The sequence below is a fragment of the Cyprinodon tularosa genome, unplaced genomic scaffold (assembly GCF_016077235.1).
Source record: "Cyprinodon tularosa strain WSP-4 unplaced genomic scaffold, ASM1607723v1 ctg1225, whole genome shotgun sequence".
NCBI classification, from domain to species: domain Eukaryota; kingdom Metazoa; phylum Chordata; class Actinopteri; order Cyprinodontiformes; family Cyprinodontidae; genus Cyprinodon; species Cyprinodon tularosa.
In genome coordinates, this window is record NW_024038032.1 from 68741 (window position 1) to 87454 (window position 18714).

The following is an 18714-nucleotide window of genomic DNA, read 5'->3' on the forward strand; positions in this document are numbered from 1 at the left end:
AGGGAAGCAGATAGAGGGACAGACCTTCCTCACCTCGATGGGCCTCCTCATCACTCATGGCTCCGTTTCCAGGGCAACCACAGACGCAGCGGATCCAGCGAACCACTTTCTGTTCAATCCATGCCTTCAGCCTCTTCAGCCGCTGTGATTCCAGCTAGCTGTTAGCCTAGCATGTTAGCAGCGGCTCATCACCGCCATCTTTGATCGACAGGAAGCGCTTTCATCCCCTGATTACCGTGGAAACTGTAAACATTCAGCTCCGAAGAAAATCCGTCCAAGCAGGGAGCTGATTGGCCATGAGCGGAAACACGTCATCAGCGCAGCGGAAACGACTGCCCACACACACACATATATATATATATATATATATATATATATATATATATATATATATATATATATATATATATATAGGTGATTCTTTAACTAGGGACACTTTTATGTACTTTGATCATATTTCAGGAACAAAATTAAAAAATGTGACATTTCACACCTTTATACTTATCTTTACAACGAAACTGTTTTAGGACATTTGTTTCAGTAGTCTGTAGTGACTTTTTCACCTTTTTTCAGCCTCATTTATATGTAAATATTACCGTTTCGTGCTTGTTCCACACTCAGACTTTTGATCTTCAATGATAAAAATGAACAGTTAAAAATTTTTTTTTCTAATGTTTTAAGATATTATTGAATAAAATATCAGTAAAATAATCAAACTATAATTTGAGTATTTGTCATACAACTGTTTATGTGATTTTATAAAGCAATTGTAGTTTTCCCACACTATTGTCGTAATTTCCACTACAACACTGTAATGTCCCTTTAAGAAGTTTCTGCGAAAGATTTCCATAAAGTTTTTAAAAAGAAAGGTTTGTTGTCTTTATGGTCCATTCATTGTAATTTCTACCATACCATTTGTTTTTAAAATAAATTGCTGCAAAATTCTAATCACTCATTAAAACCTTCATAACTTAAGAGATAATGTTCCACTTTAATTAAAAACACAAGTATTTACACCTTGAAATGTATCTTGCGATTCCAATGCTATATCTCAGGTTATGGCGAACCTAAGGTTCGCGTCTTGTCCTCATCACAATTCATTTACCTAATCTATAATTGTATGTGTTTAACAATAAAGACATAAACAGTTACTATATATGAAATTGTTCTTCCAGTAAAAAAAACATTATGCGAATCATAGTATTTTAGAATAAATGACAAATATTTATATGAGATGGAAATTACATGTGTGCCAGCAGAGTTGGGAAATCTGCTAAAAATCACAAATTTGTCTTAAAAAAAAATCAGTGTTTTCTCTTATAAATATTCAAACTAGACTAGTTATGCTAACCGATAACATTGTGAGAATTTATATATATATATATATATATATATATATATATATATATATTATATATATATATTTATATATATATCTAGCTAGAAGCAGGAGGTAGGAACAGGAGCTAGGAGGTATGAATTGTTCTTTGATCTGAGGACAGAAGCAGGAAGCAGACATGGTTCCTTTTCATGGTTTATTTAACGGGTGCAATATTCACAACAGAGTTGAGCTGAATGTGGATCAACTTTTCAGGACATGTTGACAAATATAGGAAACTAAACTGGTGTTAATGTGGTTGAATTGAAACGTTTTCCTCGGCCGCAGCGCTATGGAACCTGAGTGCTTCCTAGCCCCGCGGCATTGGCGTACGCCGCCAGCAGACTGGCCGCCTGCCGGGTTTCCAGCGTCAGCCTGGCCTCCGTCAGCCAGTCCTCCACCACTCTCCTGGCCTCTCCTCGCAGCTGGTTCACCAGTTTAGCCGCTAGCTCCAGGTCACCGTGCTCCAGGCAGTAGCTGGCATAGGACAGTAGCTTGAAGGGATCCAAATCCTCGCTGCGGAGCTGGGTGGGCGGGGCTTCCTGCTGCTTCTCAAACAGCAGCGCAGCTTGGAGGTAGGACAGGAAGTACTGGTACAAGGTGTTGTGGGATTCATCGATGAGAGCGACTCTGCGAGCGAGCGACCGCAGCGCGTTGAAACGAGCACGGAGGGAAGCCTCGCTGTACACGCCGCGCTTCAGCGATTCTTCAGGCAGAGCCGACGCCAGCGCCGAGGCAAAGTCGTTATCCGTGCAGCTGGCGCGCACAGCCTCAGCGGCGTCCTCCAGAGGCATACTGGGAGATTCAGCGCCTGCAGTTTTCAAGGCGTAATTGAGAGCTTCCACAGAGAGCCACAGCTGGTGAGCTTTCCGGGCCGCCGCCTCTGCTTCCACGTGGCCTGCAGGCAGAGCGGAGGGAGAAATAAGCACAAATCAGATCCACACAGAAACAGCATTCCCATTTCCTGTCCTCTATCAGACAGGCTAACATGGCCGCCACATCAGCGGACCTCACGGGCTCACACGCTATTCTACATCCTGCTGATGGTGGATCAAACGAACGTTCAACCAACCATTGGCTGCTGCGGAAAGACCAGTAGCTCCGCCTACTCAGCGCCGCTTAGAGCCACGGCTGAGGAGCGGACCGCAGCTTTGGTTCTGCTGTGATCTGATCAAAGCTAGCTGCCTGTTAGCTCTGTTAGCCTATCGTTTGTGGGGGCGCCCGGGGCGCGGTGGGCTGCCATTGTGCGGCGCCCGGGGAGCGATGCGCTGCCATTGTGGGGGACCTGGAGAACAGTGGGCTGCCATTGCGGGCACCTGGGAAAAAGTGGGCTGCCATTGTGGGGGACCTGAAGAACAGCTGGCTGCCATTGTGGGGCTCCCAGGGAGCAGTGACTATAATACATAAAAGCCCTTTAAAACTGTTTTTGTTGTTGATGGACTTTGATGAGGATCAATTATTGATTCTCATTCATGCTGATGATCAAACAGGAAGCAGCCAGAGGTGACGTCCAGCGGTTCCTCTGAACCGATTGGAGACAAGGAGCAGAACAAAGGAGGCGTGTCCCACTCTGAGGTCCGCTGTAGGTCTGGTCTTTGCTGCCTGCTCCTCCTTCAACAGTCAGTCAGACTCTTACTGTCTATGGCCTCCTCCACGCCCTTCAGCCTGGCGTAGGCGGCGTTCATGTCCAGGGTGAAGTTATCCAGCTGTTCCTGACTCAGCTGCCGGTACCGCGTCTCCTGCTCCAGCATCTTGCTGCTGAGGACCTGGAAGGAAGCAGCAGTTAGAACGCAGGCCGAGTCGTCGGACACGTGACAGACACGTAGCTGTTAACACTGAAACTCCAAAGGCCGTCATTTTGATGGTTCTGAGATTTTAAAGTAAAATAACTTTATTTAGATTCATTTCTTGTTGCTCATGTTAACTGACTTTTCCCGTTTCTAGATTTCCTTTATTTTCACCTTGTTCTTAAATAAAATAAAACCCGTTAATTTTACTTCGATCTCCCACAGCCGTCATTTTGACGGCTCTATTAGTTGCATTGTATTTATTGACTGTAACGTTGCCTAGCAAACAACCTCTGGGAAGAGGCTTCCCAGCATTCAATGCAGGACCAGCAGGTTCTGCAAATGCTTCTTCCCCACCGCCATCACACTGATGAACTGCTGAATGTGAATTTTTTTTAAAGTGGTGTAAATGTTCCTGACGACTCGATCAATTTTTGTAAATAAAATTTAAAACTTTGAACCCGTTTAGTAAAACAGTGTTTTTTATCTGACTGATTTATTTTAATACAAATTTAGACTTTAAAATGTAGATATTAGACCTGATTTAAGGTCTACTTATCCACAGGGGGTTTATATGGCCCACTAGAACCATTTCAGTCCATGACATCATCAGTACTCTTGCATTTCATTGGGTAAAATGTCATCCTTCAAACTGACGGGTGGTGGGAGTTCCACTCCCACTGAAGGAGCCAGACGGGGCCCAGCTCTGGGCTGAGGCAATCAGTGAGGACAGACAGACAGACGGAGTCTGAGAAGGAGAACCTGTTCAGCTTCCGCTCTGAGCTCCTGCTCCTGGACTTTGAGGACGTCTCGGACATGGTCGGTGTGGGCGGCGGCCTGACGGCGGAGCTGCGTCCTCATCTCTGCCTCGATCACTTCCCTCAACTCTGCGAGCTGCGAGCACAGGAGGAAGACAGAAGGGATGAGGAGATGCGGCGGCGCTGAGAAGCAGTCTGCCCTGCGTCTCCATCTGCACCTTCCTCTCCTGCTCCAGCCGCGCCTCCTCCTTCACGTGCTGCAGGGCGCTGCTCACGGCGTTCTCCAGGGATCTCTGGTCCTCTAGTTTCTGCTGCTCCAGCGCCGCCTGGATGTGGACCTTCTCTCGGACCCTCTGCTCCGCCAGCTCTCTGTTCAGCTGGTCGATGCGGCGATGAGCGTGAGCGATCAGAGCGTTCAGGTCGTCCGTGGACAGTTTGCCGGCTGCCAAACAGAGAGAAGGTGGGAGTTGGTCTGAGTGGCTCCAGCTCCTCCTGGAGGTCAGGTTCTGATTCTGCTTACCGAGTCCTTTCCAGTTAGCCTGGATCTCTGGAGTCAGGCTGCTCACCTCCCTCTGGAACTGCTGCTTGGCCTCACGGACCAGTTCGCTGTACTGGGCCACGATCTTTGCCTCCGACTCTGCAGACTGAACCTGCAGGAACAGGAGGGACCTTAAAGTTACTAAGTTTCTTTTTTTTTTTTAACGGCACTAGTGGCTAATTTTTTGGACAGTAGGCTCCTTAGATCTACTTTAGTCTCTTGTGTTCAGCGGAGGAGGGAACTGTTCAGATGCCTGGAAGAATGACACTTTTTGAGCTTTTTAAAATGAATCTGATACTTAACTCCTCCCATCAGCCGGTCTGTCTCACTTTAAGCTGAATGCTGCTGCTGCTTTCATTTGAAATGCTGAATCTACTGATCAGATTAGAGTAATTGAAAAAAACAGTGAGGTGTGGATCAGCTGACGAATGCAGCATCAGTCAGCAAGCAGAAAATCACCACAGATTAGAGGAAATATCAAATGTCTAATGCTCAGATTAAACTAGATTATTTTAATTCTATGGTTCTATGTTCCGACCCTGCTCAGATTAAACTAGATTATTTTAATTCTATGGTTCTATGTTCCGACCCTGCTCAGATTAAACTAGATTATTTTAATTCTATGGTTCTATGTTCCGACTCTGCTCAGATTAAACTAGATTATTTTAATTCTATGGTTCTATGTTCCGACTCTGCTCAGATTAAACTAGATTATTTTAATTCTATGGTTCTATGTTCCGACTCTGCTCAGATTAAACTAGATTATTTTAATTCTATGGTTCTATGTTCCGACTCTGCTCAGATTAAACTAGATTATTTTAATTCTATGGTTCTATGTTCCGACTCTGCTCAGATTAAACTAGATTATTTTAATTCTATGGTTCTATGTTCCGACTCTGCTCAGATTAAACTAGATTATTTTAATTCTATGGTTCTATGTTCCGACTCTGCTCAGATTAAACTAGATTATTTTAATTCTATGGTTCTATGTTCCGACTCTGCTCAGATTAAACTAGATTATTTTAATTCTTTGGTTTTATGTTCCGACTCTGCTCAGATTAAACTAGAATATTTTAATTCTATGGTTCTATGTTCCGACTCTGCTCAGATTAAACTAGATTATTTTAATTCTATGGTTCTATGTTCCGACTCTGCTCAGATTAAACTAGATTATTTTAATTCTATGGTTCTATGTTCCGACTCTGCTCAGATTAAACTAGATTATTTTAATTCTTTGGTTTTATGTTCCGACTCTGCTCAGATTAAACTAGAATATTTTAATTCTATGGTTCTATGTTCCGACTCTGCTCAGATTAAACTAGATTATTTTAATTCTATGGTTCTATGTTCCGACTCTGCTCAGATTAAACTAGATTATTTTAATTCTATGGTTTTATGTTCCGACTCTGCTCAGATTAAACTAGATTATTTTAATTCTTTGGTTTTATGTTCCGACTCTGCTCAGATTAAACTAGAATATTTTAATTCTTTGGTTTTATGTTGCGACTCTGCTCAGATTAAACTAGAATATTTTAATTCTATGGTTCTATGTTCCGACTCTGCTCAGATTAAACTAGATTATTTTAATTCTATGGTTCTATGTTCCGACTCTGCTCAGATTAAACTAGATTATTTTAATTCTATAGTTTTATGTTCCGACTCTGCTCAGATTAAACTAGATTATTTTAATTCTATAGTTTTATGTTCCGACTCTGCTCAGATTAAACTAGATTATTTTTATTCTATAGTTCTGTGTTCCGACTCTGCTCAGATTAAACTAGATTATTTTTATTCTATAGTTCTATGTTCCGACTCTGCTCAGATTAAACTAGATTATTTTAATTCTATGTTTCTATGTTCCGTTTCTTTGTGTTGAATTCTGGTCATTCTGTGAATGTGAGTTCATTAATAGTTGAACAGTGAAGATCCTGCAGACGTTCAGTTAGATTATAATCTGGCTGATCTATATGGTTATTTTAAAGCCTCTTATATCAGCCTTCTCAATCCCCTCCGTGTGGGAGGTCCAGTTAGGGATCAGAGCCTTCCAGGACAGCGGCTCTGATCCAGTCAGAAGTCTGGTCAGAACCGGCGTTACCTTGGAGACCACTTTGTCCAGGTCCACCATCATTCTATGCAGGTTCTCCTCTGCTGCCAGAACCAGGGGCCGCGCAGCCGGGAACTTCAATCCTTTGGACGAGTCGATCACAGCTTTCAGAGCGTCCAGAGCTTCACTGGGTCCAAATAAAGACAGTTTACTGTTAATCAATCTTGTTTGCAAAACAGCAAGACGAGTCTGACTCGGCTGAGTTAAAGGGGCCCAGTCAGAACCACCCATCCAACCCGGACCAGAGCTGCATCCCAGCAGCGCTGATCTGGGAGGAGGACGCAGTGGAACCAGTGGACGGCAGCCCTAAGGAGGCGATGGGGCGCCATGGTTTAACCAGAGAGTCTTCCTGGGCCCCTTTAAAAGCCTGAACAGGGATGGATCAACTAACTTGGCTTTGAGAAGAGCAGCTTTGGCGTCGCTCATCGAAGTGGTTCTGTCAGCGAGAGCAGCTTCTAGATCTTTCCACTGGGTCGACTTCTCCTCAGATGGAGCCTGGATTTAACAAAATATCAAATTCAACATAAGGAAACAGGATCCAGATGAAAACGATGCAGAGCCTTCTGCTCATTCTGACTTTAGTTATCAATTTTTTTGTTTTAAACAAAAAAATATGAAAATGGTTCCTGCCATTTGTTCAATGCTGGAACAGAGCAGTTCCTCAGCCAGCAGAGCTCCAGTTTCCCTCCATTTCATTTTTAGAGTGAAGATGTACCAACCTCTGCCTCCATTGCCTCCTTCAGCTTGTCAGTGTGCAGAGTGATGGCCTGCAGAGCTGCTTCCTGCGCACCGATGGCCTGCAGAGTAGCCTGAGCAGTGCTAGCCAGAGAGTCTTCCAGACTAGCTGATACAGCTGCAGGACAGAAGGACACATCATGGTAACCAATCCATTAGACACAGAAATGTTGCCGTGTTTCTAATGGACAGAAATGAGGCTGACCCTTTAAATTCAGCCGTGTTTCTAATAGACAGAAATGAGGCTGACCCTTTAAATTCAGCCGTGTTTCTAATGGACAGAAATGGGGCTGACCCTTTAAATTCTGCCGTGTTTCTAATGGACAGAAATGGGGCTGACCCTTTAAATTCTGCCGTGTTTCTAATGGACAGAAATGGGGCTGACCCTTTAAATTCTGCCGTGTTTCTAATGGACAGAAATGGGGCTGACCCTTTAAATTCTGCCGTGTTTCTAATGGACAGAAATGAGGCTGACCCTTTAAATTCTGCTGTATTTCTATTGGACAGAAATGGGGCTGACCCTTTAAATTCTGCCATGTTTCTAATGGACAGAAATGGGGCTGACCCTTTAAATTCGTCCGTGTTTCTAATGGACAGAAAATTCTGCCGTGTTTCTAACGGACAGAAATGAGGCTGACCCTTTAAATTCTGCTGTATTTCTATTGGACAGAAATGGGGCTGACCCTTTAAATTCTGCCATGTTTCTAATGGACAGAAATGGGGCTGACCCTTTAAATTCGTCCGTGTTTCTAATGGACAGAAAATTCTGCCGTGTTTCTAACGGACAGAAATGGGGCTGACCCTTGAAATTCAGCCGTGTTTCTAACGGACAGAAATGGGGCTGACCCTTTAAATTCAGCCGTGTTTCTAACGGACAGAAATGGGGCTGACCCTTGAAATTCAGCCGTGTTTCTAATAGACAGAAATGAGGCTGACCCTTTAAATTCAGCCGTGTTTCTAATAGACAGAAATGAGGCTGACCCTTTAAATTCGGCCGTGTTTCTAATGGACAGAAATGGGGCTGACCCTTTAAATTCGGCCGTGTTTCTAATAGACAGAAATGAGGCTGACCCTTTAAATTCAGCCGTGTTTCTAATAGACAGAAATGAGGCTGACCCTTTAAATTCGGCCGTGTTTCTAATAGACAGAAATGGGGCTGACCCTTTAAATTCAGCCGTGTTTCTAATAGACAGAAATGAGGCTGACCCTTTAAATTCGGCCGTGTTTCTAATGGACAGAAATAAGGCTGACCCTTTAAATTCGGCCGTGTTTCTAATGGACAGAAATTGGATGTTTCGGCTGATCTTTTCTTCAGCCGCTTTACATTCTAATTCCTTATTCTCTGTGGAGATTGTGTTTCACTTTCATAAACATCTAACCAGGGGATGAAAGAATGAATAATGGAGCCAGGGTCTTACATGCTAAGGTGTCTTTGTCTTCCTGGTCCTGTTGGGCCAGTCTAGCTGCCACCTCTTCCACTGGTCGCTCCTTTAGAGGTTCAGATGTCACTGCTGACTGCGCTTCGTGAGGGACAGATGCTGTTTCCATGGTAACATTATGATCGCTGCATTCCTTGCACTCCTCTGAGGACACAGAGACATCTTTTTAGCAGACGGGAGCCACCCAGCCAACAGCAGGTCTCAGTTGAGTTTCTATGGTGGAAATGAGGCTGGATGCCATCAGCTGGTTTTCCTTCTCTAGAATCTATGAACCTTTCTTTCAGTGAGCATCAGTGATACGTGACATGGTTTCAAATACGAGACACAGTACACCCACCCCATCCCAATAACCTGTTGGACACCAATCCAGTAAAAATACGGTAATAAAAGGTAATACAAAAAATAATAAGAACAGTGAAAAACAAATGCTGTCAAGCTTTACGGCAGGCCTCCAACTTTACAGCACCCTCTGCCAGCTTTACTGCGCCCTCTGCCAGCTTCACCACGCCCTCTGCCAGCTTTATTCCACCCTCTGCCAGCTTTATTCCACCCTGTGCCAGCTTTACAGCACCCTCTGCCAGCTTCACTCCGCCCTCTGCCAGCTTCACTCCACCCTCTGCCAGCTTTACAGCGCCCTCTGCCAGCTTCACTCCGCCCTCTGCCAGCTTTACCGCACCCTCTGCCAGCTTTACAGCGCCCTCTGCCAGCTTCACAGCACCCTCTGCCAGCTTCACAGCACCCTCTGCCAGCTTCACCGCACCCTCTGCCAGCTTCACCGCACCCTCTGCCAGCTTCACCGCACCCTCTGCCAGCTTCACCGCACCCTCTGCCAGCTTCACCCCACCCTCTGCCAGCTTCACCGCACCCTCTGCCAGCTTCACCGCACCCTCTGCCAGCTTCACTCCACCCTCTGCCAGCTTCACTCCACCCTCTGCCAGCTTCACCGCACCCTCTGCCAGCTTCACCGCACCCTCTGCCAGCTTCACCGCACCCTCTGCCAGCTTCACCGCACCCTCTGCCAGCTTCACTCCACCCTCTGCCAGCTTCACCGCACCCTCTGCCAGCTTCACCGCACCCTCTGCCAGCTTCACCGCACCCTCTGCCAGCTTTACCGCACCCTCTGCCAGCTTCACTGCACCCTCTGCCAGCTTTACCGCACCCTCTGCCAGCTTTACCTCACCCTCTGCCAGCTTCACAGCACCCTCTGCCAGCTTCACAGCACCCTCTGCCAGCTTCACCGCACCCTCTGCCAGCTTCACCGCACCCTCTGCCAGCTTCACCGCACCCTCTGCCAGCTTCACAGCACCCTCTGCCAGCTTCACAGCACCCTCTGCCAGCTTCACCGCACCCTCTGCCAGCTTCACTCCACCCTCTGCCAGCTTCACCGCACCCTCTGCCAGCTTTACCGCACCCTCTGCCAGCTTCACCGCACCCTCTGCCAGCTTCACCGCACCCTCTGCCAGCTTCACTCCACCCTCTGCCAGCTTCACCGCACCCTCTGCCAGCTTTACCGCACCCTCTGCCAGCTTCACTGCACCCTCTGCCAGCTTTACAGCACCCTCTGCCAGCTTCACCGCACCCTCTGCCAGCTTCACTCCACCCTCTGCCAGCTTCACCGCACCCTCTGCCAGCTTTACCGCACCCTCTGCCAGCTTCACTGCACCCTCTGCCAGCTTCACTGCACCCTCTGCCAGCTTCACCGCACCCTCTGCCAGCTTCACTCCACCCTCTGCCAGCTTCACCGCACCCTCTGCCAGCTTTACCGCACCCTCTGCCAGCTTCACCGCACCCTCTGCCAGCTTCACCGCACCCTCTGCCAGCTTCACTCCACCCTCTGCCAGCTTCACCGCACCCTCTGCCAGCTTTACCGCACCCTCTGCCAGCTTCACTGCACCCTCTGCCAGCTTTACAGCACCCTCTGCCAGCTTCACCGCACCCTCTGCCAGCTTCACTCCACCCTCTGCCAGCTTCACCGCACCCTCTGCCAGCTTTACCGCACCCTCTGCCAGCTTTACAGCACCCTCTGCCAGCTTCACTGCACCCTCTGCCAGCTTTACTGCACCCTCTGCCAGCTTCACTGCACCCTCTGCCAGCTTCACTGCACCCTCTGCCAGCTTCACTGCACCCTCTGCCAGCTTTACAGCACCCTGCCAGCTGGTTGTAGTTCTAACTGTGTTTGAAACGTTGGTCGTATTGGATCTTTTCATAAGATCAACTTCAAGGTGAGGATCAGTTACCTTTAGCCTGTGAGTCACACGGAGCAGGAACCGACTGGACCTCACTGATGGCCGAGATGATCTGAGTAGCTTCAGCTGAAGCTTCTGCTTAGGAAGAGAAACAGGAGGAGCGTTTAGCAGGAGAGCAGCTGCAGGAACCTTTGACAGCCTGATACCCACAAAACCCTGCTGACATTTGGTTACTTCAGCTATCTAAGCCTAATCTATGTTTTTATTTCTATCATAGAGTTTTACTTTAGCTTCCTACGATTAAAGCAGCACTAAGTAACGTTTTTACCCAAATCTAAGGTCATTTCTCACTATGTGCACTGACAGCTGTCCCAGCATGCACTGCGGCAGCAGCAGCTTCCAGGTTAGCGCTCACAGAGCTCAGAGCATTAAGTTAAAAGTTCACTTTTCTGTTGCTGTTGTTCAATAAAAGTAAGTTTTAAGATCAGGGCCAACGTGAGCCCGTCAGCGGCGGCCGGGGCCAACGTGAGCCCGTCAGCGGCGGCCGGGGCCAACGTGAGCCCGTCAGCGGCGGCCGGGGCCAACGTGAGCCCGTCATGTATACAGTTGCTACAGCGGGCACTGACCAACCCTGTGATGTCACCGTTTGAGGTACTGCAACATGGTGGCGTCCTTACCAAACAGGTATTAAACAAAGCTTTGTTTATTCTTTTGCTTTTATATTTTTCACATTTCTAATATAGTTATTGATAATAGTGATTCACACTATCTGGTGAATGAAGTTGGTTTGGTTGAACGGTTCATTTAAAACTGAGCCACTAAATTAGCCTGAGTTTAGGGTGTGAGGAGACGTGCTGCCATCTTACCCTGCATGCTGGGTGCAGGCGCTGCTTGATTGGACTCTGGGGCAGGAGGCTCCGCCGTCTCCTTTCCTGACTTGACTTTGGACGTCTTCATCTGCTTTTCCATCATGGACGGCGGCTGGATGGACTCCATCTGAACGACAAACATTCACACGCAGTTACAGAGCCTTTATTTGGACTTGTTCTGCGTGACCAATTAAAACGACCATGGAACAGAGCAAGCTAACGGATCCAAGCTAAAACCAGGTGATCAGGGTCAAAGGTGAAGCTCTGCTGTTGATCAGGTCCATGTTTAAACTACTGAAAGACCGACCAATCAGGCTGCAGAAACTTTCTGAAATTCTTTTCAGAAAGTTTTCTGTGTGAATTTAGCAGCTGTTATAGTTCAGAGACAGAAGCAGGTATCATCAGAGGGATTAAACATCCTAAAAACTCCAGTTAGCCAGTTGGATCCATGATTGTTATCAAGGTTATAAAGGAACAAAAACCTAGCCTAGTAAGCTAGCCCCACCCACCAGCGGCCAAAATAATTTTTTCCTGCGAGTGGTCTAGCCTCCATCAATGCCCCAGACCCTAGAACTGGAGGGCCAATCACAACGCAGAGATGTGTTTTGTATCTCTGGATGCAAAGTGGGCGGGTTTTGAGGGCGGGACAGGAAACCTGCACGATGCTGGAGAAAGCACAGCAAGGAAGATTGTACCAACTATTGAACAGTTCTGGTTTGACTCAGCTTTGGAATCAGTTCTGGAAGGATTAGACTTTGGGTTTTAGTTGAAACGTGAGCAGGAAGAAGCTCTACGCTCATTCATTTTCAAGAAGGACGTATTCGCCGTTTTACTGACAGGCTGTTTGTTTACACTCCCCCACCAACTTCCTGTCACGCTTCCTACGTCACAGTCAGTCAGTGGCGCTCATTGGTCAGAGCGTTGGCCAATAGGCACAGACATGGTTTGAAAGACAAATGGTTGTTTTCATCAACAATCTTCCGATGTCTGATTCATCGTGGGCCAGACTAAATTACACATTTAATCTCACATTTAGTCTGGTTTATCAGGCTAACAAAAACCGCCACTCAGACTCAGAAGTAATAATGGGTTAGTGTTTAAGACAAACAATAAGGCTGAAAACACGTCGGACTTTATATAAAGACCAGAAAACACTTCCTTCACTAGAGGCAACAACAGTTTGATCCTTTCCTCTGAAACAAGTCAAATAAAATGTTGATTGTTTGATGAATTTCATGTGCTCATTAACTCCTTCATTACTGGAACGGTGGGCAGCTATGCTTTCTTTTTAAATAAAACGCAGCTTTGTTTAAAGAGTCCAGATTACCTGCACCAGAACCATGAACCCAACTGAAGCTCTGAGTTATGCTCGGTTCCTGGAACCCAACCGGCTCCATCAACCTGGGGAGCCTGGGTTGTGTGTTTAGAACCAGGAGGAGACATGATGTGCAGGCTGAAGCAAACTGACCCGTTTCCTGACGGGGAGTCCTGAATCCCGAGGAGCCGGTCCCAGAGCCAGGCCCAGCAGCCAGTCTGAGTACGGGACGTTCTTCTCCACCGCTGCTCGAAACTTGGGATCCCAATTGGCGTAGAGAACCGTGCCTCCGATGCCGCCGCTCACCGTTAACAAGCCAGTGAAGACCACTCTGGAGGCGCCGCTGCTGTGGGGAGCAGAGACAGGAAGCCATCTTGGTACGAAAAAGCATCATGAGAGGAGGCTGAAGAGGAAAGCGACCGTTTCCATCATACCTGCTTCCTCCTGAGGCGTACCCCCTGCTCTGCTGCAGGTGAATCACACGGAGTCTCCCACAGTCCTTCTGCAAGGAACCAGGGAAAGAAAGATGGCAGTTAGAGGAAGGATCGCTAAGCTCTGGGCGCCGTTAGCTACGCTAACCTCCATCAAGGACGTACATTGATGTTTTTAGGCTTTAAACTCAAATATAGTTGTGGGATATTGATGTTTCCCAGGAACAGAACTTTAAGGAAAAGACTAATTCACATCGCAAACCTTTTCCCTCAAACATTTAATTTCAGCAAACAAAGGAACCAGGAGCTCTGCAGCTTCCTGGTAGAACCGAGCCGTTCGCCGTCAGCAGGAACCCAAAGCGATCATCATGAAACACCGAGGTCTGATGGAGGCTTTAGAGCTTTGATCATTGTTCTTATCATCTACGGTTTTATTATTACTCAGTTTGTCTAAAAAGGAAATTGGCGATCCTCAGAAGCTCCAACGTTTTCTTGGATGCATTTTGTAACAGATTGAGAGCAGAGAGCAGACCTGGAGGCAGATCCATGCTTGGTTTCAGAAAGCAGCTCCTTCAGCTCTGCTGTTCTGCTTCCTTTCTCCTGGTTCTCCTGTCAGAAGGCCTCCATGCCATCACCCTAATGTTCAGCAGCTCCCCTTCCTCCTCTGCTCTCTCTGCTCATTCTGATCCATCTGCTTCCCACTTTCACCGCATTACCAAACAACCACTGGAAACGGAACAGAAACCAGGCTAACGAGGCTACCAGTTACCACAGGCCGATAGTAACTAGTTAACAGAGACTGATAGTAACTAGTTACCAGAGGCATGTAGTTACTAGTTAACAGAGACTGATAGTAACTAGTTACCAGAGGCATGTAGTTACTAGTTAACAGAGACTGATAGTAACTAGTTACCAGAGGCATATAGTTACTTGTTAACAGAGACTGATAGTAACTAGTTACCAGAGGCATATAGTTACTTGTTAACAGAGACTGATAGTAACTAGTTACCAGAGCTAATCAACCCTAGGCTGATACTAGTTACCAGAGGCCGATGGTAACTAGTTACCAGAGCTGATCAACCCAAGGCTGATACTAGTTACCAGAGGGCGACGGTAACTAGTTACCAGAGCTGATCAACCCAAGGCTGATACTAGTTACCAGAGGCCGATGGTAACTAGTTACCAGAGCTGATCAACCTTTACTTTATATCTTCAGATAGTTATTTCGTTTATATATGCAGGTAGTTATAGTTATTGTTAGTAGAGTTCTAAGTTGTTTTTCTATTTGATGGCTGTGATCTATGATAATAGACTTCCAGGCTTAGATCAACTTTTCTAGCACTCAGTTTGGATCTATGAAAGTTCCTCATTATAGAAAATAAGAGGCAGTGGAAGGAAAACTGGATGAGACAAGATCTGCATGATCTGAGAATGATGGAGGAAGAGAGAGCCGCCTGTTTAATCGGCTTTATTAGCTGGTTTTTACTGGTAGCTCCAAATATTGTGGAGATTAAACTTTTAGTATTTAATCAGGTGAGATAACAACAATAATAATCATCATCATAATAATATTAATAATCTTAATAAGCCTGATGAGATTCTATGTGTTTGGAGGGATTTTGTTTGGATTGTGTTTATTTTAGATAACTGAAAAGGATAGGGGTTAAACTTTATCGATCTACAGAAATTCCCTCTGCATCTAACCCCTCCCCTTGGGGAGCAGTGGGTTGCCATTGTGTGGCACCTGGGGAGCAGTGAGGGGTTAAGGGTCTTGCTCAGGGACCCAGAGTGCAGTCTGTGGGGATGGAACCCGGTACTGCAACTCTAACCTCTAGGCCACCATTCCTCCAGACTGATAGAAAGCAGACTGAATGAGAGCGGCGGGAAACAGGACCACTGATGGAAGCGTTTAACAGAGAGCAGGCAGGAGTCAGCTAGAAAGAAAAGCAGATGGAGAGGCTGAATGGTCAGATGGCACTAATAAACACCATTAATCTGATGAAACAGGAGAGGAACCTTCCTCGATTTCACCCTTCTTGTTGTTCAAATATTTATAAACATGTAAAAATGGATGAAAGCATCACTGTCTCAGTTTCTCCTATTTTAATTTTGATAAGTTTTTATTTCTATGTATGGGCTGAAATGTCTTTAGGTTGGATTTCAGGGATCTGGTCACTTAATGTTTTATCTGCTGCGTCACAACTGGCCATAAGAACCTCCCAGCTGCCCCACTTAGGACTGAGGCAAGGCAAGTTTCTTTGTATAGCACAATTCAGTACAAAGACAATGCAAAGTGCTTTACATGATTAAAATATAGGAAAATACAACAGAATCCAAGCAAGTAGGACAAAAATTTAAATAAAATAGAAAGTGCAGAAACAAAAAAGAATATTAAAAACAGTTGGACTAAAGAAAATAAAGTTGAACTAATAATGTTTTAGTTGAACTGTTTAACTAGAACAGTGGAAGGCAATCCTAAACAAATGTGTTTTTAGTCTTGATTTAAAGGAACTCAGGCTTTCTGCACTTTTACAGTTTTCTGGAAGTTTGTTCCAGATAAGTGGAGCATAGGAACTAAATGCTGCTTCTCCATGTTTAGTTCTGGTTCTAGGTCTGCAGAGCAGGCTGGAGCCAGAAGACCTGAGTGGTCTGGAGGGTTGATACACTCATAGCAAGTCTGTGATGTATTTAGGTGCTAAGCCATTCAGAGATTTATAGACTAACAGAAGTATTTTAAAGTCTATTCTCTGAGATACAGGGAGCCAGTGGAAGGACTTTAGAACTGGGGTGATGTGCTCTAATTTCTTAGCCTTAGTGAGGACACGGGCAGCAGCGTTCTGGATCAGCTGCAGCTGTCTGATCCACTTTTTAGGCAGACCTGTGAAAACACCGTTGCAGTAATCAATTCGCCTGAAAATAAACGCATGGATTAGTTTTTCCAGATCATGCTGAGACATTAGTCCTTTAATCCTGGAAATGTTCTTCAGGTGATAGAAAGCCGACCTTGTAATTGTCTTTAAATGCTTTTGGAGGTTCAAGTCTGAATCCAGCACTACACCTAGATTTCAGGCCTGATCAGTGGTTACTAGCTGAAGCGACTGAAGCTGTGAGCTAACTTTAGATCTCTCCTCTATTGGTCCAAAGATTATTACTTCAGTTTTGTTTTTATTCAGTTGGAGAGAATTCTGGCACATCCAGGCATTGATTTCTTCTAAGCATTTCCTCAGTGCTTGAATTGGTTCATAGTCACCTGGTGACATGGTGATGTAAAGCTGTGTGTCGTCTGCATAGTTATGGTAGCTGATGTTGTTGTTTTTATTAACTGAGCCAGAGGGAGCATGTAGATATTGCACAGGAGGGGACCCAGGATGGACCCTTGGGGAACCCCACATGTGATTTTTGTCATCTCTGATGTAAAGTTGCCTACTGATACAAAAAGTCTCTGTCCTTTAAACAGGATTTGAACCAGTTGAGAGCTGTACCAGAGAGGCCCACCCAGTTTTCCAGGCGCTCTAACAGAATGGATTGATCTACAGTATCGAATGCTGCACTGAGGTCCAATAGTACCAGCACTGTGGTTCTTCCACAGTCTGTTTTTATACGGATGTCATTAAACACCTTGATAAGGGCGGTCTCTGTACTGTGGTGAGCACGGAAACCTGACTGGAACACGTCAAAGCGGCTGGTCACATCTAAGAAAGTGTTTCATTGTTGAAACACAGCTCGACTCTAAGTGTATATTGAGTCACTGAGGGGGTCTGAGGGTGACTGACAGGGTCTGAGGGAGACTGAGCGGGTCTAAAGGGGGACTGAGGGGGTCTGAGGGGGACTGAGGGGGTCTGAGGGGGACTGAGAGGGTCTGAGGGAGACTGAGGGGGGACTGAGGGGGTCTGAGGGGGACTGAGGGAGACTGAGAGGGGCTGAGGGAGACTGAGAGGGGCTGAGGGAGACTGAGAGGGGCTGAGGGAGACTGAGAGGGGCTGAGGGGGAGTGAGAGGGGCTGAGGGAGACTGAGGGGGAGTGAGTGGGTCTGAGGGAGACTGAGGGGGACTGAGGGGATCTGAGGGAGACTGAGAGGGGCTGAGGGAGACTGAGAGGGGCTGAGGGAGACTGAGAGGGGCTGAGGGAGACTGAGAGGGGCTGAGGGAGACTGAGAGGGGCTGAGGGAGACTGAGAGGGGCTGAGGGAGACTGAGAGGGGCTGAGGGAGACTGAGAGGGGCTGAGGGAGACTGAGAGGGTCTGAGGGAGACTGAGAGGGTCTGAGGGAGACTGAGAGGGTCTGAGAGGGACTGAGGGGGACTGAGGGGGTCTGAGGGGGACTGAGGAGGTCTGAGGGGGACTGAGGAGGTCTGAGGGGGACTGAGGAGGTCTGAGGGGGACTGAAAGGTTTTGGGGGGGACTGAGAGGGGCTGCGGGAGACTGAGGGGGAGTGAGTGGGTCTGAGGGAGACTGAGAGGGGCTGAGGGAGACTGAGAGGGGCTGAGGGAGACTGAGAGGGGCTGAGGGAGACTGAGGGGGTCTGAGGGAGACTGACAGGGTCTGAGGGGGAGTGAGGGGGACTAAGCGCAGACATGCAGCTGATTAATGTTTAAAGGGAAACTATAATGAGAGACAAGCAGAAATCAGAGCAGCAGCAGCAGGAGGATGAAGGTTAGCGGGCAGAGAGCAGCTCTCTGTAGCACCTTGAGCCAGGCTGCGGGTCACTGAATGACAACAAGCTAGCAGCTAGCAGCTAACAGCTCAGACCTACCCGGGCTGAAGCCTTCACTCCTCGCAGACAAACCCTCAACATGGTCCCGCTTTCTTTCTCCAAAGGTCGAAGCAGGAACAGCAAACAGCGCCACTAAGCTCAAGCTTCTCGACAGGTTCTGCTCAGGCTGACATTTACCCGCATTTGACCGGAATGACAGCCTCTTCTTCGCTGCGGTACGCTCACTTCCGGTTGACGACTCAGCCTGTAGACACTTTGCTGCCACCTAGTGGGCTGGAAAAGACCTGCCCCCCTAAGGGCTGGTTTTACTCCCGCAACATTCACTGTCACTGCGCAGAAATCACGGGCGCCATCTTGGGGAGGTCGACATGCTACACTAAGCTAAGAACAGATGAAGAACAGTAAAAGGATGCCTCAGCACTGCAGAGTATTTTAGTATAAATCAACAGACTGTTGACATCA

General features: G+C 46.8%; 2 protein-coding genes across 5 annotated transcripts in view; both read right to left on the reverse strand.

The window, feature by feature from the left end:
- Positions 1-322, reverse strand: part of ccdc142 (coiled-coil domain containing 142) — a 30402-nt gene extending 30080 nt beyond the window's left edge. The window contains exon 1 of one of the 3 annotated variants that reach the window (XM_038276179.1): positions 25-322. In XM_038276179.1, coding sequence (XP_038132107.1) covers positions 25-51 — 27 coding nt within the window. In that variant the 5' untranslated portion in view covers positions 52-322. The remainder of the gene's footprint in view (positions 1-24) is intronic. The other 2 variants (XM_038276180.1, XM_038276178.1) reach the window with 2 other exon arrangements.
- A 1195-nt stretch (positions 323-1517) lies between these two features.
- immt (inner membrane protein, mitochondrial (mitofilin)) lies at positions 1518-18482 on the reverse strand. Of its 2 annotated transcripts, none has more exons than XM_038276182.1 (14): positions 18292-18482; positions 13544-13611; positions 13263-13452; positions 11792-11921; positions 10977-11060; positions 8719-8883; positions 7285-7418; positions 6957-7060; positions 6557-6692; positions 4444-4573; positions 4142-4365; positions 3928-4059; positions 3015-3144; positions 1518-2276 (listed from the first exon to the last, which is right to left on the reverse strand). In XM_038276182.1, the coding sequence occupies exons 1-14, from the start codon at positions 18331-18333 to the stop codon at positions 1669-1671; spliced, it is 2277 nt and encodes a 758-aa protein (XP_038132110.1). In that variant the 5' UTR covers positions 18334-18482; the 3' UTR covers positions 1518-1668. The 2 variants fall into 2 exon arrangements, with proteins under 2 accessions (XP_038132110.1, XP_038132109.1); XM_038276181.1 differs by having other exon boundaries at positions 13263-13455.
- Positions 18483-18714: the final 232 nt, after the last annotated feature.

Bases quoted from the DNA above. Each gene is read 5' to 3' on its own strand.
- immt (XM_038276181.1), bottom strand. From the start codon at position 18,333: ATGTTGAGGGTTTGTCTGCGAGGAGTGAAGGCTTCAGCCCGG. The intron at 11,922-13,262 runs GTCAGTTTGCTT...TTTGTCGTTCAG, and splicing joins GACTCCCCGTCAGGAAACGG to ATGGAGTCCATCCAGCCGCC. The intron at 4,060-4,141 runs GTGCAGATGGAG...CTGTGCTCGCAG, and splicing joins GGCTGGAGCAGGAGAGGAAG to CTCGCAGAGTTGAGGGAAGT.